Below are 20153 nucleotides of genomic sequence, written 5' to 3'. Positions count from 1 at the left end.
ACTGCAGTGTTCATGTTTGTGTGTTTGTGCAGTTTCCAGTGTCCTCAAAAACGAAATAATGTCATGAAGTGCAATGTTATACTTGATTCATCCTGTCTTTTTTGATTTTGAGCTGTGTTGATTTTAGTAGCTTGATCTTGATTCCTGAAAACCACGCAAGAGATCCTGGGATGTGTATGCGTGTGGGTTGATTTCATAATTTGTGAAGAGAGCTGTAGTAAGGCACATTTACACACTGATCTGCGTGGGGTTTCTCAGTGCATTTTTGCAATGAGGATTCCAAAAACAGAATCTGTGTAACGTCTTCCGGCTCTGTGGTACTATAAGACAGCATAAAGAGCACAGGAAGTGAGAGCTGTTTAAAGTCAACATGAAACAGCATCCGGGTTGATTTCGCTTTAGTACTGTGACATGATCTAGAGTATAAAAACAAAATTAAAACAGGGTCTATATTGTTATAATTTTACATAGTTTACCTCATAACTGAAGAATTGGCAAGCTCTCAACTCAAAAGTGAGAATCTATCTATCTATCTATCTATCTAGGTACTGTAGCTAGTTATCATCCTCACTTTCGGTAAGGTCTATAAACATTCAAGCTTAAAATGATTTTTAGAATATTAACATATTGGTAATGCTTTTAACACAGGAAGTGTTCTTCTTGTTTCTAGCTTTTCAGCCTCTGCGTTCAGTGCTTGGATGAAAACATAGAAAGGATAGATTCAGTAGGTATTGACAATGGTACTGCCTGATGATGGGTTATAAAGACTGTTTCTCCTCCACCATTTTTCATCACCAAGTGTGGAAATTAGAGACCATCTGCATTTTGTAACTAAGTACGAGAGAGGGAGAGAGGTGTTACAGCATCAGAAACATATCACATGGAGCGTCCTAACGCCACTAAACACCACTGTGAAACAAGAGCTGAGTCCAGTGTCAGGACCTGTCCAAGCCTTCAGTTACTCCTCACAGAACGTGTGACCAGCACAATACCAGAGCAATTACAGGAAGGACCGTTCAGGACAAAAATGTAGGGCGAATACAAAACCTCCTGCTTCCCTTTAGAGAAAAATGCCTGTGTTATTGATTGTTTGAGAACCATTATCGTTGTCAGGCACATTGATTTACCCACATTGGGCCTCTTCACTCCATACTTCATACAGCAGTGAGACAACTTTAGAGCCTGTATTTGACAGTGACAAATGACACTTTCTGCCTGCAATTCTAGCAGGAGGTACCTTGCTTCATTTCAGACCCCCTTAGAGGTTACAGTGTGGGTGATTTCACTTTGATTTTGCACTCTCTATCCATCCATTCATCCACGGTATTGATTGTTTTCTGGGCAATTGCATAAACACCCTTGCAAACTCTTTGGAGGGAAACTATTGAGTTCTGTTGAGAATTAATTGGGGTGTATTGACAGTAGCCAAAAGAGGACCTTTCTTCTTCCCAGGGGGTTTGGATATCGAATGTGTTCAAGCCCCTCTGTCTTTCCCAGTGATCCAGCTAGTTTATTATTATAATTCAACCCAAGGCCACCACTTCAGGTTATTGGTCATACACTGCTAGTGATGATATTTTTATGTCCATAGCTGGTCATGCACCACATCAACCGTCTGAGTTTATGAATATGGACTCAATATATAATTCACAACAGAAGTGTCTGCTGCAGTGAAAGAAGATGGCAGAAATGTGGCCCAGTATAGTGTTCAATGACAATCTAATAAAGCAGATGAGGGGACTCCAAAGTGGCTTTCAACTTCTCTTCCTTTTATAGTGGCAAACTCTTCTTGTCTTTTATCTCCCTTTGTGACGAATCATCTCTTTGCTGGAGAAAGCGAGCTGAGGAAAGCAGCAAATGAAAAAGAGGTGATGAATGATCTCATTTCATGCTGACATCTTGTTTGTGTTTTACAATAGTAACATGTGGAATTGGATTGCATTTAGCCACTAAAGGAATCAAAGGGAATTTTGTTGATGTAAGGCAGATACATTTACATCATTAACCAGCAGTTATCGTCTAATTGATGGTGGGGATGTGAAAAAACGTAATACTTTGATGCATTTCTTTCGTATATGTATATATATATATTCTTATCTTGCACTCACATTTAACATATACTGGTGCTCCAGCTGGACTTTATGTCTAATTCCCTCAAGGTCAGGGTGAAAGGTTAAGACCAAAAGCCCTAATGGGTGTAAGGAGAGATCAGATGTCGCTTTAATTTTGACCTCCAGTGGAACATATGTACATTTAATGTTGTAAGACTGTAATTTCTGTTGGTCTGGAGCCTATGTGTGTTAGTGTTTTCAGCTTTAATTTGTCCATTCTTTTTAGATGTTATTTAGATGTAGTTGTATTATTTTCCTACCATCAGAAAGACATCTATTAAAGCTTCCCTGTAAAATGCACTACAGAAAGCTTTCTCTCTGTGTGTATTTCTATTAGCGGTGCAGTGAAAAAGCAAAGGGACATTATAGTGTGATGAATTATTTATAGAATGTGCAACAGTAATGATGATCAGTTAGGGCTCTGAGTTCTACCTGTGGCTTTCAAAGGCTTAAAAATGAGTAACATTACAAGTGATTTATCATTAGAGCCAACAGTATTTGACCTACACAATAGCAGATTATATGTGTTGTAGTCTAGTACACAAGCTAAAGCAGAAGTGAAAAGCAGGGGAAAAGAGAAACAGACTTGATTCTGATTGGCCACTTGCAACATTCTACAGTCAAATATTTTTCAAATAATCAGTCCTTCCCTCCTTTCCTTCTTCCTTCCTTACTTCCAACCAACCAACTAATGAACTTACCAAATATATATTTGGTGAATAATTTTATTTGGAATGTTATATTATGTTTTACTTAGGTTTTACTACAAACTGTTTAATTTGCAGGCAGTGTAGTTCCATGGTCCTTTTTTGGGGTGTAATGAGGATTGGACTTTTTAATTGACCATTTAATTGATGGTTTAATTGGCAGCTAATCTAGTTTCATGTTTCACATTTTATTACATTATAAAATAATTGATACTTAAATCAATATTTAATGTTTATTTGTCATTCATTAATTTATTCAAAATAATTTGTATAGTGATCATAAATCTGTATAATTGACCGATAAATATTTGGCAACGAGTTTATGTTCATGTACCTCATATCACTCCACAGTCTCATCACATCATCAAATAATTAAATCATGGAAAACCTTTTCACAATGATACAAGACCACCTCAGTTACCTTTATTTTGTAATTATAACCTCATTATATGTCGTCCCTTACTTTTTCCAGTCTGAAAGAAATTTAAATGCTTTTTGCAGTCCTACCTGTATTAAAGTCACAGTAATATTAAACAATACTCTAGATTCACACTGTCTGCCATCAGAGGCATTTTGCATATCAGCAATACTAGGCATACTATGTAAAATAGGCTCTAAAAGACCACATGCAGAGAGCTCTCTCTTTCTATCTCTGTCTCTCCTTCCCTCACTCTCCCGGTCTATTATCTTTTTCCATTTCTTTCCTTCTTTCTCTCTCTTTTTCTCTACAGTGGGAAGTGTCTAGAGTTGAGCAAAGAGCAGTTGCATGCAGGAAGAGCGCTAGTGGAGGAGGGAGGGGGAAGAAGCAGGGTGTTTGCGTAAGCTTGTAGGCAGATAACAGAACCAACCACAGATGGTAGAGCGAGTGAGAAAGAGAGAGAGTGTGCGTGCTGGTGTGAGAGAAGGAGGAAGAGAGGGAGGTGCAGTACGTCAGTTCTCTCTACACTCAGTCACAGAGGCAGGTTGATTTTCTGGCGTCTTCCTGGCAGCCGTCGTAGCCTCACTGTGGACTGGAGACTTCTGCATCCATCTCAGCCAGCTGAAGGAATATTGAACAAAATGTCCATGCAACAATCTCAGATCTTTAGTGCTTTTTACAGCAAGACTGTGTGACTGTATGCCAGTTGGTAGATGCCAATACAAGCAATTTGTGTGCAGTGACATGCTTTCATCCACCCTGGGCTAATTTTCTCATCTCAAGCGATCGTGGGTTTAAAGAACCAAGCTGTCGGCTGAATTGAACGGTAGAAGCTGCTTCTGTTCAGCTGCCTGTTTGTGACCTGTGGAAACAGGAACTGAGCATCAGATACCGGCCGCAACGCTCACTGAGCGTCAGCCTACAAGTTTCGGAGCTCATTTCCGGATGCACGTGGAGCTCTGGCCCTTCATCTGAGCCTGTTGTCCCCCGCTCCCAGTCCATCAATCCCTTCCCAACCCTGGAGCCTGGAATGGTGCGTTTGGTTCCCCGAAGACCCGCATAGGGAATCCCTCAAACTGGATCCGTCCCCGCAAATGACTGGTAGCAATAGCATGAGCAGTGGGTACTGCAGCCAGGATGAGGAGAGCGATGATTTCAACTTCTTCACCGCCAGGACCTCCTTCTTCCAACAGCCACAAGCAAATCAAGTAGCCAAGGTAGTGTATGAACACGAGGAAGATTGAGCGAATATATCCACACCTGATATAGAAGATCAGCACGGAAGCGTGTACACGGAAGTGCATTTTTTTCTTCACTTTTTTGAGACAGGCTGTAGAAAAAGATTTTTGTATACTTTTATTAAAAATAATAGTACAAAAGCTGTCACTGAGGTAATACCCTTTAAAAAGGTACTAATATATATCATTTAGGTATTAAGATATACACTTTAGACACTTATAATTACCTGTACTGATGTGCAGCCTTTAGAGGTTAATAAGGTACAAAGGTGTACCTTTTGAAAGAATACTGCCACAGATTTTGTACCTTTTTTTCCTGAGTGTATGTCTATGGAAACACTGTTGGTAGAAACCTTGTACTGTTTAGAGCAAACAACACTAACTTTTAAATGAAGAGTCTCTCAAGGGCTAATTTTTTAAATGAGCAGATAAAAATTAAGGCCACAGTTTCTGGTAACTAGCAACTAGCAGTGTAAGGGCTGTGGGTATGATTCCCATGGAACGCATGGACAGATAGGAAAATGTATACCTTGAATGCTCCTTAAGTCACTTTGGATTAAAGCATCTGGCAGGGCGACTGACCAAAGGAGGTTAAAAGGTAGAGATTGCACTGTTAGGTGTTAGGTTACTCAAACTTACAATGATAAGAGCAAAAAGATGTTCTTATGGAAGATTAAGAAGTGTACAAGTCTTTGTTCCACACCAATTTAGTAAGCATTTCACAGTAGAACTGAATTATTGAATGGACTTATGTTATACTGTATAAGTTTAATTTACTGTAAGGTTTGTGTATTTGCATTAATACCATCCACTGAATGCATTAAAGCAAACTGCTTTCAGCTCATTACCTGCATATCTAATATCAACGTATTATAATCTCTATTAAACATAGCAGTGTACATAAAGTGCACTCTCACACTCTCAGAGCTCTCTAATGCTGTGAGGGGAAGGAAATGGCTGCTGATTGTGCCAGAAAGGCCCGTCCTTCCCTCAGAGAATGTGTTATTTTATAAGACCCCCGCTTTTACACTGACTTCCTGTTACTGTAGGCCTCTCTTAGGACACTTATAGACTTGGATTTAGATACAGTTGTTAAGTGACCAAAAAGTCAGTCAGAATTGAGCTTTAATTAGAATGGGTCTTATTAGCTAGCTAGCAAATGCAGCTGTATTCTGAACACCACAGAACTGGAAATCATTTTGAACATCCTTTAAGACTTCAAATTTCTATCGCATACCTGAGCTGACCAGCCTTACATCACTTTCTGCAGTATCAGGTTTGGAAAGAGCTTCTCAGAATGTGAATTATTTATCCTGTTCGCATCTCTGTCTGGACACAGACACTGTTTGGGATTGGCATGATTTGAAGTGAAGTCTCTTATGCTAATTAGGGCTATATTTATTTGAACACAAATAGATGATGTCCCTAACAGATTTCCTAATTTGCTTAAAAATGTGAATCTTTTTGAGACATTTCTTGTGCTTTAGACCAACACCAAACCAGTTTAAACTAGCCTAACCCAAAATAAAAGTTCATGCTGGTCTAACCTGGTGTTTCCATCAAGGTTGTTATGTTAGATTGTTTGTGTATTGTGTTGCTAGGTGCAAGGCGTTACTTCTAGTTATTTGAGCTATTGGGTGACAGATGTTTGATTTATATATTGGGCTGAGATATGGTCTCTATTGTTCGCTATTTCGATTTTAAGACATTGTTACATTTACATTGTTTTGCTTTTACTGAACAAAAATAAGTGCAGTTTGAATAGGCAGCCATAAACATACAGAACTTAGCTTGTCCTAATTCTTCTTAGCATCTCTGGAAGTCCTCTTAGAAGAACCCCAGGGATGGATAAATGGGAGATTAGCTTACGTTCTCACTTTAGTGTGCACATTCTTCTTGTCAGTTATGGGATTAAAATTGCTTTATGGATCAATAATACATTTCCGATTTACCTCACTGGGTTAAATGTAGTAGACAGAAGGCTTTTAAACCAAGAGCACTGAGTAAAAGTGCCTTTATAAATGCTGCTGCTTCTGTGTTCAATAATTATTCCAGAAACTCATTTAAGACACATTCAAGGAAAACATCCATTACACATTTTAAATTCGTCTAACCTTATTTTTGTTTAAATTTTAGACCCAAATGACAGCTATTGGTGAAGAAACAAACAATAAATAGCTTCCTTTTCAAGGGCAGAATTTAGCATTTGAATAGGGAAAGTCATGCAAACATGAGGCCGCTTGCTCAAGGTTTTGCAATCCATAAGTACTGAAAGTTATGAGCCATCTCATAAACCTTTGTGTGATTGAAGAGAGTTTATTATGGCTCAAATCTGGTAGATGTTGCAGCTGTGGTGCCATTTCGGCAAGTGGCTGCCTGGTTGGTAAGCTACAGCAGAATGAGTCAAGTTTTCTCATTTCTAAACATAGTCACAGAGATGTTTAATTGAAATGCTGTGTAACATCACATAGATGCTGATTGCTCAAAAAAAAAAAAACATTGTGTATCAATCTGCTATAGGGATGCCATGAGTTAATGATGCATAAAAACAAACCAGACCCAAGCACAATTCATCGATAATTAAGACCTTCATTATCAAAGGCATATGAATGGATTGATAGCATAGGGCTTGTGTTTACTGGTGTTGTGGGCTCTGATGATCTACGCTGTTTATTCAAGCATGCAGATGATGGGCTTTGTATTTGTGCAGGGCTGCAGAGAGGGAGGCAAGAATCTCCTACTGCACACTTGACCCAGTAATGAGAGAGAGGGAGAGAATGAGTACACATATGCAACGTGTGGGAGGGAGCAGATCACAAGGCATCATTCCTACACTGCGGCAGAAACAGCAGAGAGGCACACAAGAATGATCAATTAAAAGCATATCAATCTTAGAACATTTGTCGAGAAATGCAGTCTCACACCTATTGACACTAAGGACTAAGGATGAGCATTATGATTACTTCGTCACATACAAAATGTAAATGGATTACTCCAAATTAATGAACGTGAAATAAATATTGTAGATTTTTATTTGTATATTCACATATATGCATATTGTGTGGGTAATATATATATATATATACATACAGTACAGACCAAAAGTTTGGAAACATTACTATTTTTAATGTTTTTGAAAGAAGTTTCTTCTGCTCATCAAGCCTGCATTTATTATTTGATTATTTGATCAAAAATACAGAAAAAACAGTAATATTGTGAAATATTATTACTACTTAAAATAATAGTTTTCTATTTGAATATACTTTTAAAAAATAATTTATTCCTGTGATGCAAAGCTGAATTTTCAGCATCATTACTCCAGCCTTCAGTGTCACATGTAACATCCAGTCTATCACATGATCATTTAGAAATCATTCTAATATTCTGATTTATTATGAGTGTTGGAAACAGTTCTACTGTCTAATATATTTGATGAATAAAAGGTTAAAAAGAACTGCATTTATTCAAAATAAAATAAAAATTCTAATAATATATTTTCTTTACTATCACTTTTTATCAATTTAACACATCCTTGCTGAATAAAAGTATTGATTTTATTTTAAAAAAAAGAAAGAAAAAAAATACTGATCCCAAATTACTGACCAGTAGTGTATATTGTTATTACAAAATATTTATATTTTAAAAACATAGCTTATTTTATTTTATTTTTTACTTTTTATTCATCAAAGTATCCTAAAAAAGTATCACATGTTCTGAAAAAATATTAAGCAGCAGAACTGTTTCCAACTTTGATAATGAATCATCATATTAGAATAATTTCTAAAGGATCATGTGATAATGATCCTAAAAATTCAGCTTTGCATCACAGAAATAAATGATAATTTAAAGTATAATACATTTAAAAACAATTATTTTAAGTTGTAATAATATTTCACAATATTACATTTTTTTCTGTATTTTTGATCAAATAAATGCAGGCTTGATGAAGGCAGAAGAAACTTCTTTCAAAAACATTAAAAATAGTAATGTTTCCAAACTTTTGGTCTGTACGATATATATATATATATATATATATATATATATGCACACACATGCATACCCATACATACATATACTGTAAATAGACTACCGTTTACTTACCTGTTTAGGTTGATTTTACTGCAGTCAGTGCATTGAAGTACATTATCAGTTATCATTAGCACTAACATTGTATAAAGAGACTTCCTCTGAACACCAGGCTTCCCTAGAACTGATGTCGGCTTCCTGTATTTTTTGTTAGTGCAGTTCTCACGGTGATAAGCAGAACGTGCGGTGTCTAACCAAATTATTATTAGTTTGAGGCCACTCAGTAGGTGCAGACGTAGAAGACTGGCACATTGCCTGAAACTGACACTAAGGGCATCATGTTCCCTAATCAGTCTGAGTAGCCGTGTGCTGTGCTTAAGGACACCTGCTTGACATGCAGTGATGACTTTGAGATGACACTCCGATAGCATTTACAGCCGTGCCCTTTTCTTTCGTGTCATGTAGGCTCTGTAATTTGATATTTGCTCAGGTCATGCCCCAAGGCACCTTTATGAACATGGTTAACATCCTCCACTTGGGCCTTCTATGACTTTCTTTCCTATGTTTGTTTAACTCTCATTTTGATTTAAAGAATGCCCTAGAGCATTTAACAGTGAAAGTCATTATTCAGCACAGGAAAGCATATTGTTCAATTCATACAGGTTAGGTAGGTTTATCTGTTCGAGTTCACAAAGCAGGCTTAATTGTTGTTTACGTCCAACCCTGTTTGTCAAAGAAATGTTCTGCCTGACATTTCCGGTTCACCACAAAGTGCATTCTAGAGAGATTTTATATATATATATATATATATATATATATATATATATATATAATTGATCAAAAGTGACTGCAAAAAGATTTATATTTCAAATAATGTTTTTTTTTATTTTATTTTTTTATCACACTCTTGGCAACTTCCCGAAGTGTGTATGTGTTTATATATTTTATATACAAAGTTTTGACATATATTTTAGATTCAACCATATGGAGCTTTCTAGAAAGATATGTTGTCTGTAAGACAATGTTTTTTTGTGCATTCACAGGATATCTGGTTCATGTTTGATGTCGCTTCTGCTCACTCACTGCTAAAATCTGAAAGGTGTGATTCACAGTTTTCTCACATCAGATCAGGTCATTTCTGTCTTCAACCTGAAAGGAAATCATGTGTCTGCAGCTGAGTAACATGCATTTCTAGTGAAGGATAAAACCTGCACTGAAGAGTTTTTTTTTTTTTTTTTTACTAACTAATCGGGGTTTGCTTTTTATCTTTAGCGAGGAGGTTCATTTCAGAGAAGTGGTGCACTCGTGCATGTGTAGCTCCGATGTGGGTTAGCTTTCTGAATGACAGCAGATACTGTGAGCCTCAGTGAATAGACAGGAGAGATCCCACACATTACCCACCCACTTACAATCACACACACTTATGATGCCCTTTATTCCAATTACAACTCCCACGCTCACTCACATACACTCTTACACACTTTCTCCAGCTGAAAACCATGAATACACCCACAGAAACACATATCTTTACTCTTTGGTTATTTCAATATAGGATTCTTCCCTCTCACAGTGTTTCAAGAGAAGATCAGAGCTCATTCATATAGTCACACTCAAAAAGTGAAGATGATGGGATATGATGGCCGAGCTTGGATTGCTCTTGGATGTTGTGTAGATACATGTGCAGTCAAACACATTCAAGATGTCTGAAAGAAACCTTCAGGAGCAGAGAAAACTTTTAAACTGATCTCCATTGTTTTGCCCCATTGTTCCGAAAGGCCACTTTCTCTGCTTTGGATGTGGGGAAGGGGGTGGGGAAGATATATTTAGCAGCTCACAGTCCTTTGGCCACAAATACAGGAATTCCTGAGAGATTTTGGTTGTGTAGGATTGAAGTTTTTGTGTCAATTGTGTCTTTGCTTTTTAACATTAATAAAGAATATCAGAGCTGCTAATTGATTGTGGAATGCTAGAGGATTTGTTTTACTAACCGTTAGTGGGTGTGTAAATCTGGTTTATTGACCAATTATAGATGGAGAGTCTGGAAGTGTTTGGGAAAATTGCATTATTAATAACTGTCATTTTTGCTAAACTGTATGGTCCCACTAGGGTCACAGAAATGACACACCTCAATTGACATTAAATTCACGTTGCCTTTTTATGGTACAAAAACAAGCTTCTATTTCTATATACATGCTTTAATTTTTTATGATTTTTTTCCTTCTTTGGCTGAACTATGACACAGATGTGTTTTTGGATAATCTCACACAATTGAACATTGTCTCTGGTCTACACCACACAATACAAAACAGGTAAAGAGAAATTTGAAGAAGTGAATGTGACGTGTGTTTCATGAGCGATTGCACACAGTTCTGAACACTTCTCTTCACAGAACACTGACCAGGATGTCACAGTGGCCCACATAGTTTCTTAAGGACAGTTTATTTTAAAATGTGTAATCCTTCCTTGTCTCTCAACTCACATGTATGAGAGAGTTAAAACAGATGTTTTAAATGCATCTCTGATTTAAAACGGCTCCAGAGTCCAATTCAATGAATCATTTCCAAATCAGATTCATCTGTGTCAGCTCTAGAAAATGCTCACTGAAATCATTGAATGGTATTTTTCACATTTTTTAATGTTTTGGTGGTGCAGAGACACTGGTAGATATTATTGTTCATTCTGTTATTATTATGTACTTTAACATTTGAGCTTTTAGAATAAAATAATTAAATAAAAAAATCAGCAAATAAGAAAAATCAGCAAAATCTGAATATACAGTATGTGGAAATATTGCCTTTGTAGTGCTACTGTGCAAAAGTAAGTCTGAGACCAAAAGCAATTTATCCCCTCATTGAGGATTTTTCATTGCTTCGTTTGACGAGATGTTTCTTTCGTGCCAGCACCACATACCACAAGACACAACAGCACAAGTGCACCATTGCACATTTCCTGTCTGTAGATTCTGTCTTTCATAACAAGATTTTCGAGAAGATTTTTGAACTTTCTGTCCATTGAGCTTATCCATGCCAGGCAGTTGTAGTGTGTGGGCCAAGAAGAGGTTAATTTGTTTGCTAAGTGTCCAGATAAATTCTTCGTCCTCTCTGCTCAGGCTAAATGTTTGTGCGTTCATGTGTATATGAGTGGATTTCTTTCTGCTCATTGAGATATAGAGCTGCCATGCTGGCGCCGCAGGGATCTCCATGAATAAATGATCTTGCTTTTTTCATTCTTATTCTTTCATCCTAGAAAAGAAAAGAGAAACTCACTTTGCGTGTATTACGGGGGATGCAGCTAGTAGCTAAAAATACCTCCGACAGAATCTTTGTTGCTAAGGCTTGTTCCACAACTGTTACACCCCCTAGAAAACCCCTCCAGGAGAACCGATTCTTTGTCACCGGAAGTGATGGAGTATTTAGTGTCACATGCCCTGTCATCATTCCTTCTGCATTATTTTTACCCTTTAGAAAGAATGTGTGCCCTACCAAGGGTTTTGTCATATAAGTGCTCATTTTTAGATATTTGCAGGACTAGATTTTTTTCATTGCCTTTATTAGATTTTTTTTTAAACTGGAATATTGTTGTCATTATTATTATAATTGTGATTTATTTCAGTAATTTAAAAAATAGATTTTTTTCTTGTGATGACAAACATGAATTTTCAGCATCATTACTTCAGTCTCACTGTCACATGATCCTTCAGAAACCATTCTAAAAAGCTTATTTGTTGCTCAAGAAACATATCTTGTTATTAGCATTGTTAAAAAAAAGAAGTAATGTATATGTATAATCTCTCTGTAAATGCCCTTTTTTCATCTCATTTGTCCTGTTCTGTTCAATGGTAAAAAGAGGGGGGAAATAGCACAACCTTTGTGATTTGACCAAAGAAGAACATTAACTGACACGTGTTTCTTCCTGTAGTTTACTGATTAATCATTACGGATTGGTAGAGTGTTCCTCAGAGGCCAAAACTGGCTTTGCATAGACTCTAGTCCTGTCTTGATCAACCTGAATTTGTTTAACTAAGTCTCAAGAGGCATTCAAACTGTTACTGTCATGCTGTACACACACAAACACACACACACACACACACACAGAGATTGGTATCTCAGTGTGTGACATTGTCCCCTGGAGTTTGATCAATAAGAGTTGTAGTAATGTTCAGGCTTAGAAATATCAATATATTATAATGCCTGTTGAAGACATTATTACACTACCATTTTTTGGGGTCAGTAAGATGTATCAGAGTTTCCCCAAAAATATAATGCAGCACAACCTTTTTTCAACATTGATAATAGGAAATCTTTCTTGAGCTGCAAATCAGCATGTGATTTCTGAAGGATCATGTGACACTGAAGACTGAAGTAATGATGCTGAAAATTCAGTTTTGTATCAGAGGAATACATTTTACTATTTACTATAATTTAAAATATTTACTGTATTTTTTATCAAGTAAATGCAGGCTTGGTGAGCAGTAGAGACTTCTTTCAAAAGCATTAAAATCTTACCCACTCCTAGGTATTTGAACTTTTGCTAAGACAAACATCATTGATCATACTTTTCATACATGTTTTCCTAGAAATACTGTAAATTGTCAAAAATCTCCTAAAGTTTAAAATCTCCTAAAGTTTAATTTTGCCAATATCTTGCGAATAGATAACAATCATGGATTAAGAGCCACAGAACTCATTTAAAGTTGTATGTTATAGACATTAGAGTCATCCATAGAGTAGATATGTTATTAAATTCAGCATCATGTATAGGATCTCCCATCCTCCCATGTTTCGCTCAATACCAATCCAGCAGAAGGTAGTTTCTTCTTCATATAAGCACCATACGTCACATAATAGCTTCTTGTGATAACTGGTTATCTTGATAACGTAAGTGTCTGTAATCTCAGCAGCAATCAGTTGTCCCCCTTCCTCTCTGAGAGATGTTCTGCTCTCTCGACACTCAACACCAGGGGTCAATACAAAAATAGAAAAACTAGAGGAACTACCTCAGAGGAACTCAAAAAAGCTAAGTTCACTAAAAATACAGCTAGCTGAGAGTCTACCCAATGCAATTGAAACAGTACCTACCTTCAGGTCAGTTTGTATGTCATGTCACATCACATCATGACACATGCTTATAATGTCAACATCAGCTTTTACGCAGTGTTGATGGCCTTTCTACCATATCTCATGTATACCTCACAAGGCCTCTACTGTGTTTCGTATCAAGGATTCCTCGCCTAACCTTGCAGTCACTTTTACTTTTATCTTTGTTTTAGCATGTGAAAAGAGAAGAAGAGGAAGAGAAGCCAACATCCCTCACAGAAGAAGAGATTAAATTGAAAATAGATGACTACAACTCCAAAGTGACGGAGAATGGAATGAAATTAGTGAGTATTGATTTTTCAACAAAGCATATGCACTCATTTGCAACATTTGTGTTGTTATTTGAGAATTTTACTGTGAGAAATGACCTGACTCGAGCTGTTTTGTTATCCCCCAGAGCTCAAATGGCAAATACACTGGTTTCATAAAGGTTCACTTGAAGTTGCGCCGTCCTGTGACTGTATCTTCAGATGGGAAGTCACCAGGACCAGGTTCCTCTTCTGATGGTTCAGTAAAACGCGCATCCTTCTACCTGCCCAACGATACCGTTAAACAGCTACACATCAGCAGTACCACTACGGTCAGGGAGGTCATCCAGGGCCTGCTGAAGAAGTTCATGGTACAGGATAACCCAGACAAGTTTGCCCTCTACCGCCTGACCCGTCGAGACAGCCAAGGTGAGCGTTCAAATGAAGATGAAATATACTGTACTATTGTACAATACTATAATACTATACTGTATAATACTATAATACTAAGCTGTTATTTTGCTTGATTTTTCAGATCTTTTCCAGAAGTTGCCATTATCAGAATGTCCTCTCTGCTTGAGGCTGTTAGCAGGTCCTGATCTGGAAAACTTGTCCTTTGTACTCAAAGAAAATCAGACTGGCGATGTTGAGGTGAGCTTTTTGGTTCTGTCTAAATGTATCTTTTTTTATATATATATATATATTATATATCAGTCGGAAAAGGGTGGCTTGCCCACTTCAGGTTGGTGGAGAGTTCCTGCCTCAAGTGGAGGAGTTTAAGTATCTTGGGGTCTTGTTCACGAGTGAGGGAAGGATGGAACGGGAGATTGACAGACGGATCGGTTCAGCTTCTGCAGTAATGCGGTCGATGTACCGGTCTGTCGTGGTGAAGAAAGAGCTGAGCCGCAAGGCGAAGCTCTCGATTTACCGGTCAATCTACGTTCCTACTCTCACCTATGGTCATGAGCTTTGGGTCATGACCGAAAGGACAAGATCCCGGATACAGGCGGCCGAAATGAGCTTTCTCCGCAGGGTGGCTGGGCGATCCCTTAGAGATAGGGTGAGAAGCTCAGTCACCCGGGAGGAGCTCAGAGTAGAGCCGCTGCTCCTCCACATCGAGAGGGGTCAGCTGAGGTGGCTCGGGCATCTGTTCCGGATGCCTCCTGGACGCCTTCCCGGGAAGGTGTTCCGGGCGCGTCCCACTGGGAGGAGACCCCGGGGAAGACCTAGGACACGCTGGAGAGACTATGTCTCCCGGCTGGCCTGGGAACGCCTCGGTGTCCCCCCAGAAGAGCTGGAGGAAGTGTCTAGGGAGAGGGAAGTCTGGGGTTCTCTGCTTAGACTGCTGCCCCCGCGACCCGGCCCCGGATAAGCGGAAGAAGATGGATGGATGGATGGATATATATTTGCCCACCACAATAAACATTCTCACGTATTTTAATCATTAAATGAATTCATTTAACATATTTAGGCTGTGTCCGCCAAAGTATTTTTGTCCAAGGCTAGAATATTTTTTCAGTTTTCAATGGGAGCACCACGTTTTTTAAACCTTTTTCATGCTGAGTGCCAGTGTTGCCAAGTCTGTGGTTTTTCCATGGAATTGGACTACTTTAACACTGTTGCTGTGGGTTGTTTTTCATGTTCACGGGTTGAAGCAACACCAATAACGCAATATTTAATCTAATTTTACCTGGGAGGCCCGCCAAAAAAACATATATTTTACCCCCGGAAAGCGATTTTTAACAGGGACCCCCCTCGAAACTCAATTGGGTGGGTGTTTGGGGGTTATGTTTTTCTCAGCGCTGGGAGTTGAAGAATGTTCAGCTTTAGGTATAACACAGCACTCATTACTGTTGCTTTTTAGTCAGACGTCCAATCATGGTGGAGGAGGGGCGGGGCAAATATCACTCTAACCAGCTGTTACTCATTCTGTTTGTACTACAACTAAACAACAATGAGGGAGAAGTTAATATTTATTTTCTCTCAGTATTCATGTCTGTACCATATGGGCTTCCCGGAGTACTACTTATATTGATATGAAAAATGATTGCAACATGTAATTCATGATGCGTCTGCAAAAGTTACTTCTTCAGATGTTCTGTATCATAGCAACCAAAGCATCTCAACTGAAAAAAACAAAACAAAAGAAAACACTGTTCGAGAGAAGTTCTGGCATTTTCAGCTGGCTAAAAACACTTTAATGAACACATGGCCTTTTCTATTTTACCTTTTTTTTTTTTTGCAAATATATTTTGTCTCTTGCTCAATCATTATGTCATTAAAATGCTTTTTCTATTCTTATTCTTATTTAATCATTTATGCTTTTTTTCACTTGATTTACAATGCATTCAAGGTACACATTTTACATTTTATCAGTTCTTGTTTTTTCTGGTAATTGAAACCATGACCTTGGTGTTTCGAGTGCCGTACTTTGCTGTATTCACTACAGAGAACTCTCTAGAACTCAGAGGCTAAATATTTTTAGCCTGCTTTATCATAATGAAAATTTTATTCTTGCTATGTTTTTTTTAATTATTATTATTCATGATTATGTAATTTATATGTAAATTCTAAATAAATATAAAAAAATTATAGGTAAATCGTCCTGTTTTCGTTCTTTGATCCATTGAAACTCTAAAAAGCTAAATTAAACTTCCTATCATATATATATATATATAGAAATTATTAAATGCAATTTATATGGCTATAATTTCATATGTCTGGCTTTACTAATAAGGTGTTCTGTCTTTTTTCAGTGGCATGAATTTTCAGTCCCTGAGCTGCAGAACTTCCTGATCTTCCTGGAGAAGGAGGAGAAGGAGCGTATGCGGCAGGTGGAGCAGCGTTATGCTGCCTATAGGGAGAAGTTGCTACAGGCTCTAGGTCAGGTCAAGAGCAAACCGGGCTAATGTAAGACACACAATCTCCATCACCCCACTGAGCCAACAACGGGCCAGCCTGGAGGACCAGTAGCCCTACAGACCAACTCACAAAACCTCCACTCAGGACTTTGTACAAGCTCTCAGCATGCTTCTGTGACCTTTAACCCCCGAAGACGGGTAAAGGGATCGAGGCATGACTAAGACGAAGAGGAGGTTGGAACTAAAGATTAGTACTTCAAGAGTAATCCTTCTCTCCGGAAATGGAACACTGTTGAAAGCCCAGGAGTATGTTTCTGGCAGTCATGCTTTTTTATATTTGAATGGGTTTTGTTGAGTTTTTTCTTGTTGTTTTTACATTGACCCCATCTGTCTGTGTTTTTTACATGCTGCTGCTGTTGCTGCTACTGCAAGTGTTACTTAAAGCATGACTTTCCCTTTGGTCTATCTGCTTGTGTCGTCTACCGCATGTCCTCTATCAGGGAATATCTATATGAAGAGCAGAGTTAAAAAGCACTTCCAGTCTGAAAAGTGGTAAGACTTAAATTATAGAAAATATGATGTCTGCAAGATATCAGAGGACAGATAGTAATCTTGTCCACATATCAGATTATACAGTACACAAACAATTATAACATGCTACTGTAAAAAGAAAAAAAAAGAGTTATACTGGAGATTGTCTTAATATAATTATAAACATAATGTATTACTGGTAATGTTTCACCCTACAGCTCAATATGTCACCCCACTGAGTCAAAATATCCCTTTCTTTCTATTTAAATTACCAAAATGGCTGCACATCTCTATGATAAAACAGTCATGAAACCCACTGGCCACTATATCTATTAAAAAGTGTTTCAATAGATCTGGGCTGAGAGCTGAGAATGTTCAGATGCAGACATTTTGAGCTCCTCTAGAAGCATGAAATGGGCCCCATGCTGACTGTTATTCTCTGGAAAGACCCATTGTGCTTTCAGGTGTCCCATGAAAGCTTTTAGAAACACTCAGCACTGACAAATCACCTCAGTCTCTCAAGTGCGCCACCAGAACTTAATGTGCAGGGAGCATCAGAGGATGTGAGGATTGTGGGCTGTGGTTATCTGGTAAGCTTTTCTGAATCATTCCAGCTTTTAGCACATATAGTAATACACAAGGTCATGTTAGATTAGAGGGCATCTTCAAGATCAGCTCTCTAAAAAGCTCTGCGCATCTAAACCACAAGCATCTCAATCTGTATTACACTCCTTATAGTAATTACACAATAAAGCTTTTATAAAGATCTTCCTGCTAATGTAAAATGGAGTCGGGATGTCTGTGATTTGCACACCAACACAAACCATTGAGTGGTCCGCCAGTATGTACAGGAGTCAAAATTATTCTGTGCAGGGAAAATGAGATGGATGTAACTTTTTTCCTTGCTTTAATTATAATAATAATAAGGGATATTTTTTTTAAAGTGCATACTTTTGTCTGCTGAATTATGGAGGTGCATGTGAATTGAATGTATCTGTGACACTGAAGGAATTTATTATTTGTGAAGAGCATTCAAAAGCACTGAAGCGGTTTTCCATATTGGTCGGGAATAACTGTGAACCTGTTAATATGATGTTCCAGGCACTGATATTTCTCTTCTCCCTTAAAAGCACATTTACGTCCCATTCGATTAAAGAACCATGGATTTCTAAACAGGACAAGCAGTTTTGTAATGGCTAAGTTATAATTTGGATTTGTATGTTTTTAGAGGCACTTTAAAGTCATATGTTTCCATTTGGCTCACTCTGCCCCATGTGCTCTGCCTGTATATTTTGATCTTGTATGGGTACATGTCCTGCTGGACTGGGAGTATCACTTCCACCCTTTAGCAAGCGGCAGGGCCTTGTATGTCTGCTCAGGCTGCGCCCCCTGACAGCCATATTCCTGCTGGCAGTGCCTTTAGTCTCTGTGAAGCTTATCTTGACTGTGTACTGTACATATGCGCTAGATGTCTGGCTTTATAACTCCACATTGAGAGAGTTCACACACATTCAGTGGCAGTAGCCAGGTGCTTTCAACATCTGAACCATTAAGTCCATGTGAGACTTTTTGGGACTAGTGTTTAAAATGTTGAAGTGTGTGTGTATGCGTGTGTGTGTGCGTGCATTTGTTTAATTTATTTTTTGGTTCAGTTTCAGTCTGTGCAAACTTGAATATGTGGACAAATCAGTACTATTTGGTAATCTTTTTTGTTTTGGGGTATCAGATGTTTAAAATGTCTATTAAGCTGTAAATATATGGAAGAATTAAATAAAAGGTCATCCTTTCTTGGTGATGAGTCTGTTTTATTTACACTGAAATAAATGAAGCCACTAACTGGGGTTACTAACAATTCTGAGGATTAAATTATAAATAAAAAGAAATGTTATTTTAGAAATAATATGATTTTTCAAAGTTATAAATAAAATAAAGTTTATTAAAGTACGTCTTACAAGTCTTTCTACTTAACAATCTCATGTTTTATTCAATGTGTTCCTTGCCGTTTCGTTGTAAAAAGTGGTGAAATTTACTTCCGAGTGAAATTGTTTCTACCCCAATTTTTTTTTCAATATGCCAACAATTCTGTAGTTTTCTTTAATAAACAGAAATAATAATAAACAAATATTTAAATTGAAATGAAACAATTAAATTGGGTTACACATAATTTTGTAGTTGTAATTATAAATATGAAATAAATTTATGAAATAATTTTAAATGGTTTAATAAATCATTTATGTTGCAATTAAATTTAGATCATTTTAATTATTATAAAAACAGATTTATAATGTAAATATTAAATAGCAGTTCAGATGCATGATATTACCTTTTCACTTTTTTTTTTTACTAAATGTTTTATGTACAATGCTACAATAATAGGAAATATTGCAAAATAACATGTTATGATAATATTCTATTCTGCATCACAAAAATATTACTTTTGGGCACTGATATAAGAAGTTAGCAATTTTTCTTTCTTTTCTTCTTGATCTACAGGACATGCAGTAGTTTTACATCAAAGTAAAATTTTATGGTTGCACAAATCATACAGCAGAGGGAGCCCTAATCATGAACAGTAGTTTAAATGCAAACATTTGCTCCAAGTGAAAAAAAGGATATCCAAAGATTGTTTGTAATTGAAGCATAATTATAGAACTTGTAATTTGTTAGATACTTTGCATACTAAGCATATGTATTTATATGGTACTATGTAGCAGCGCACAGCAAGGCACAAGCGTTATGTTGTCACAACTGCTCTGTTGTGTCTAGTGCAAATAAGAACAGCCTGCATTGAATAGCAGTGTCAAGGGTCAGATAGCGCACGTGCAGTGTATTGTGCAAATTTGTATACACATGCCATGTTACAAGAAAAAACATGTTGTAAACTTAGTTCGAACCAGCTCCACACTGTAAATAAACA

The 20153-nt window shown here is 37.4% G+C and overlaps 1 protein-coding gene and 1 long non-coding RNA gene across 4 annotated transcripts in view; one reads left to right on the top strand and one right to left on the bottom strand.

The window, feature by feature from the left end:
* The window catches only part of LOC132119447 (ras association domain-containing protein 5-like), a 36101-nt gene extending 17078 nt beyond the window's left edge, over positions 1–19023 (top strand). For 2 of the 3 annotated variants that reach the window (XM_059529409.1, XM_059529411.1), the window contains exons 3-6: positions 13770–13880; positions 13994–14273; positions 14380–14495; positions 16601–19023. In XM_059529409.1, the coding sequence (XP_059385392.1) occupies positions 13770–13880; positions 13994–14273; positions 14380–14495; positions 16601–16753 (660 nt within the window). In that variant the 3' untranslated portion in view covers positions 16754–19023. Of the gene's footprint in view, positions 1–3716; positions 4454–13769; positions 13881–13993; positions 14274–14379; positions 14496–16600 lie in introns of those variants that run through there. The other variant, XM_059529412.1, reaches the window with a different exon arrangement.
* LOC132119038 (uncharacterized) lies at positions 15243–15983 on the bottom strand. Its single transcript, XR_009426106.1, has 2 exons — positions 15557–15983; positions 15243–15524 (listed from the first exon to the last, which is right to left on the bottom strand). It is a non-coding gene; the product is annotated as an uncharacterized LOC132119038 (long non-coding RNA).
* Positions 19024–20153: the final 1130 nt, after the last annotated feature.

The sequence above is a fragment of the Carassius carassius genome, chromosome 38 (genome assembly GCF_963082965.1).
Source record: "Carassius carassius chromosome 38, fCarCar2.1, whole genome shotgun sequence".
In the NCBI taxonomy this organism is placed as follows: domain Eukaryota; kingdom Metazoa; phylum Chordata; class Actinopteri; order Cypriniformes; family Cyprinidae; genus Carassius; species Carassius carassius.
Note: the sequence above shows the minus strand (reverse complement) of the source record. Positions and strands in the feature narration are given on the sequence as shown.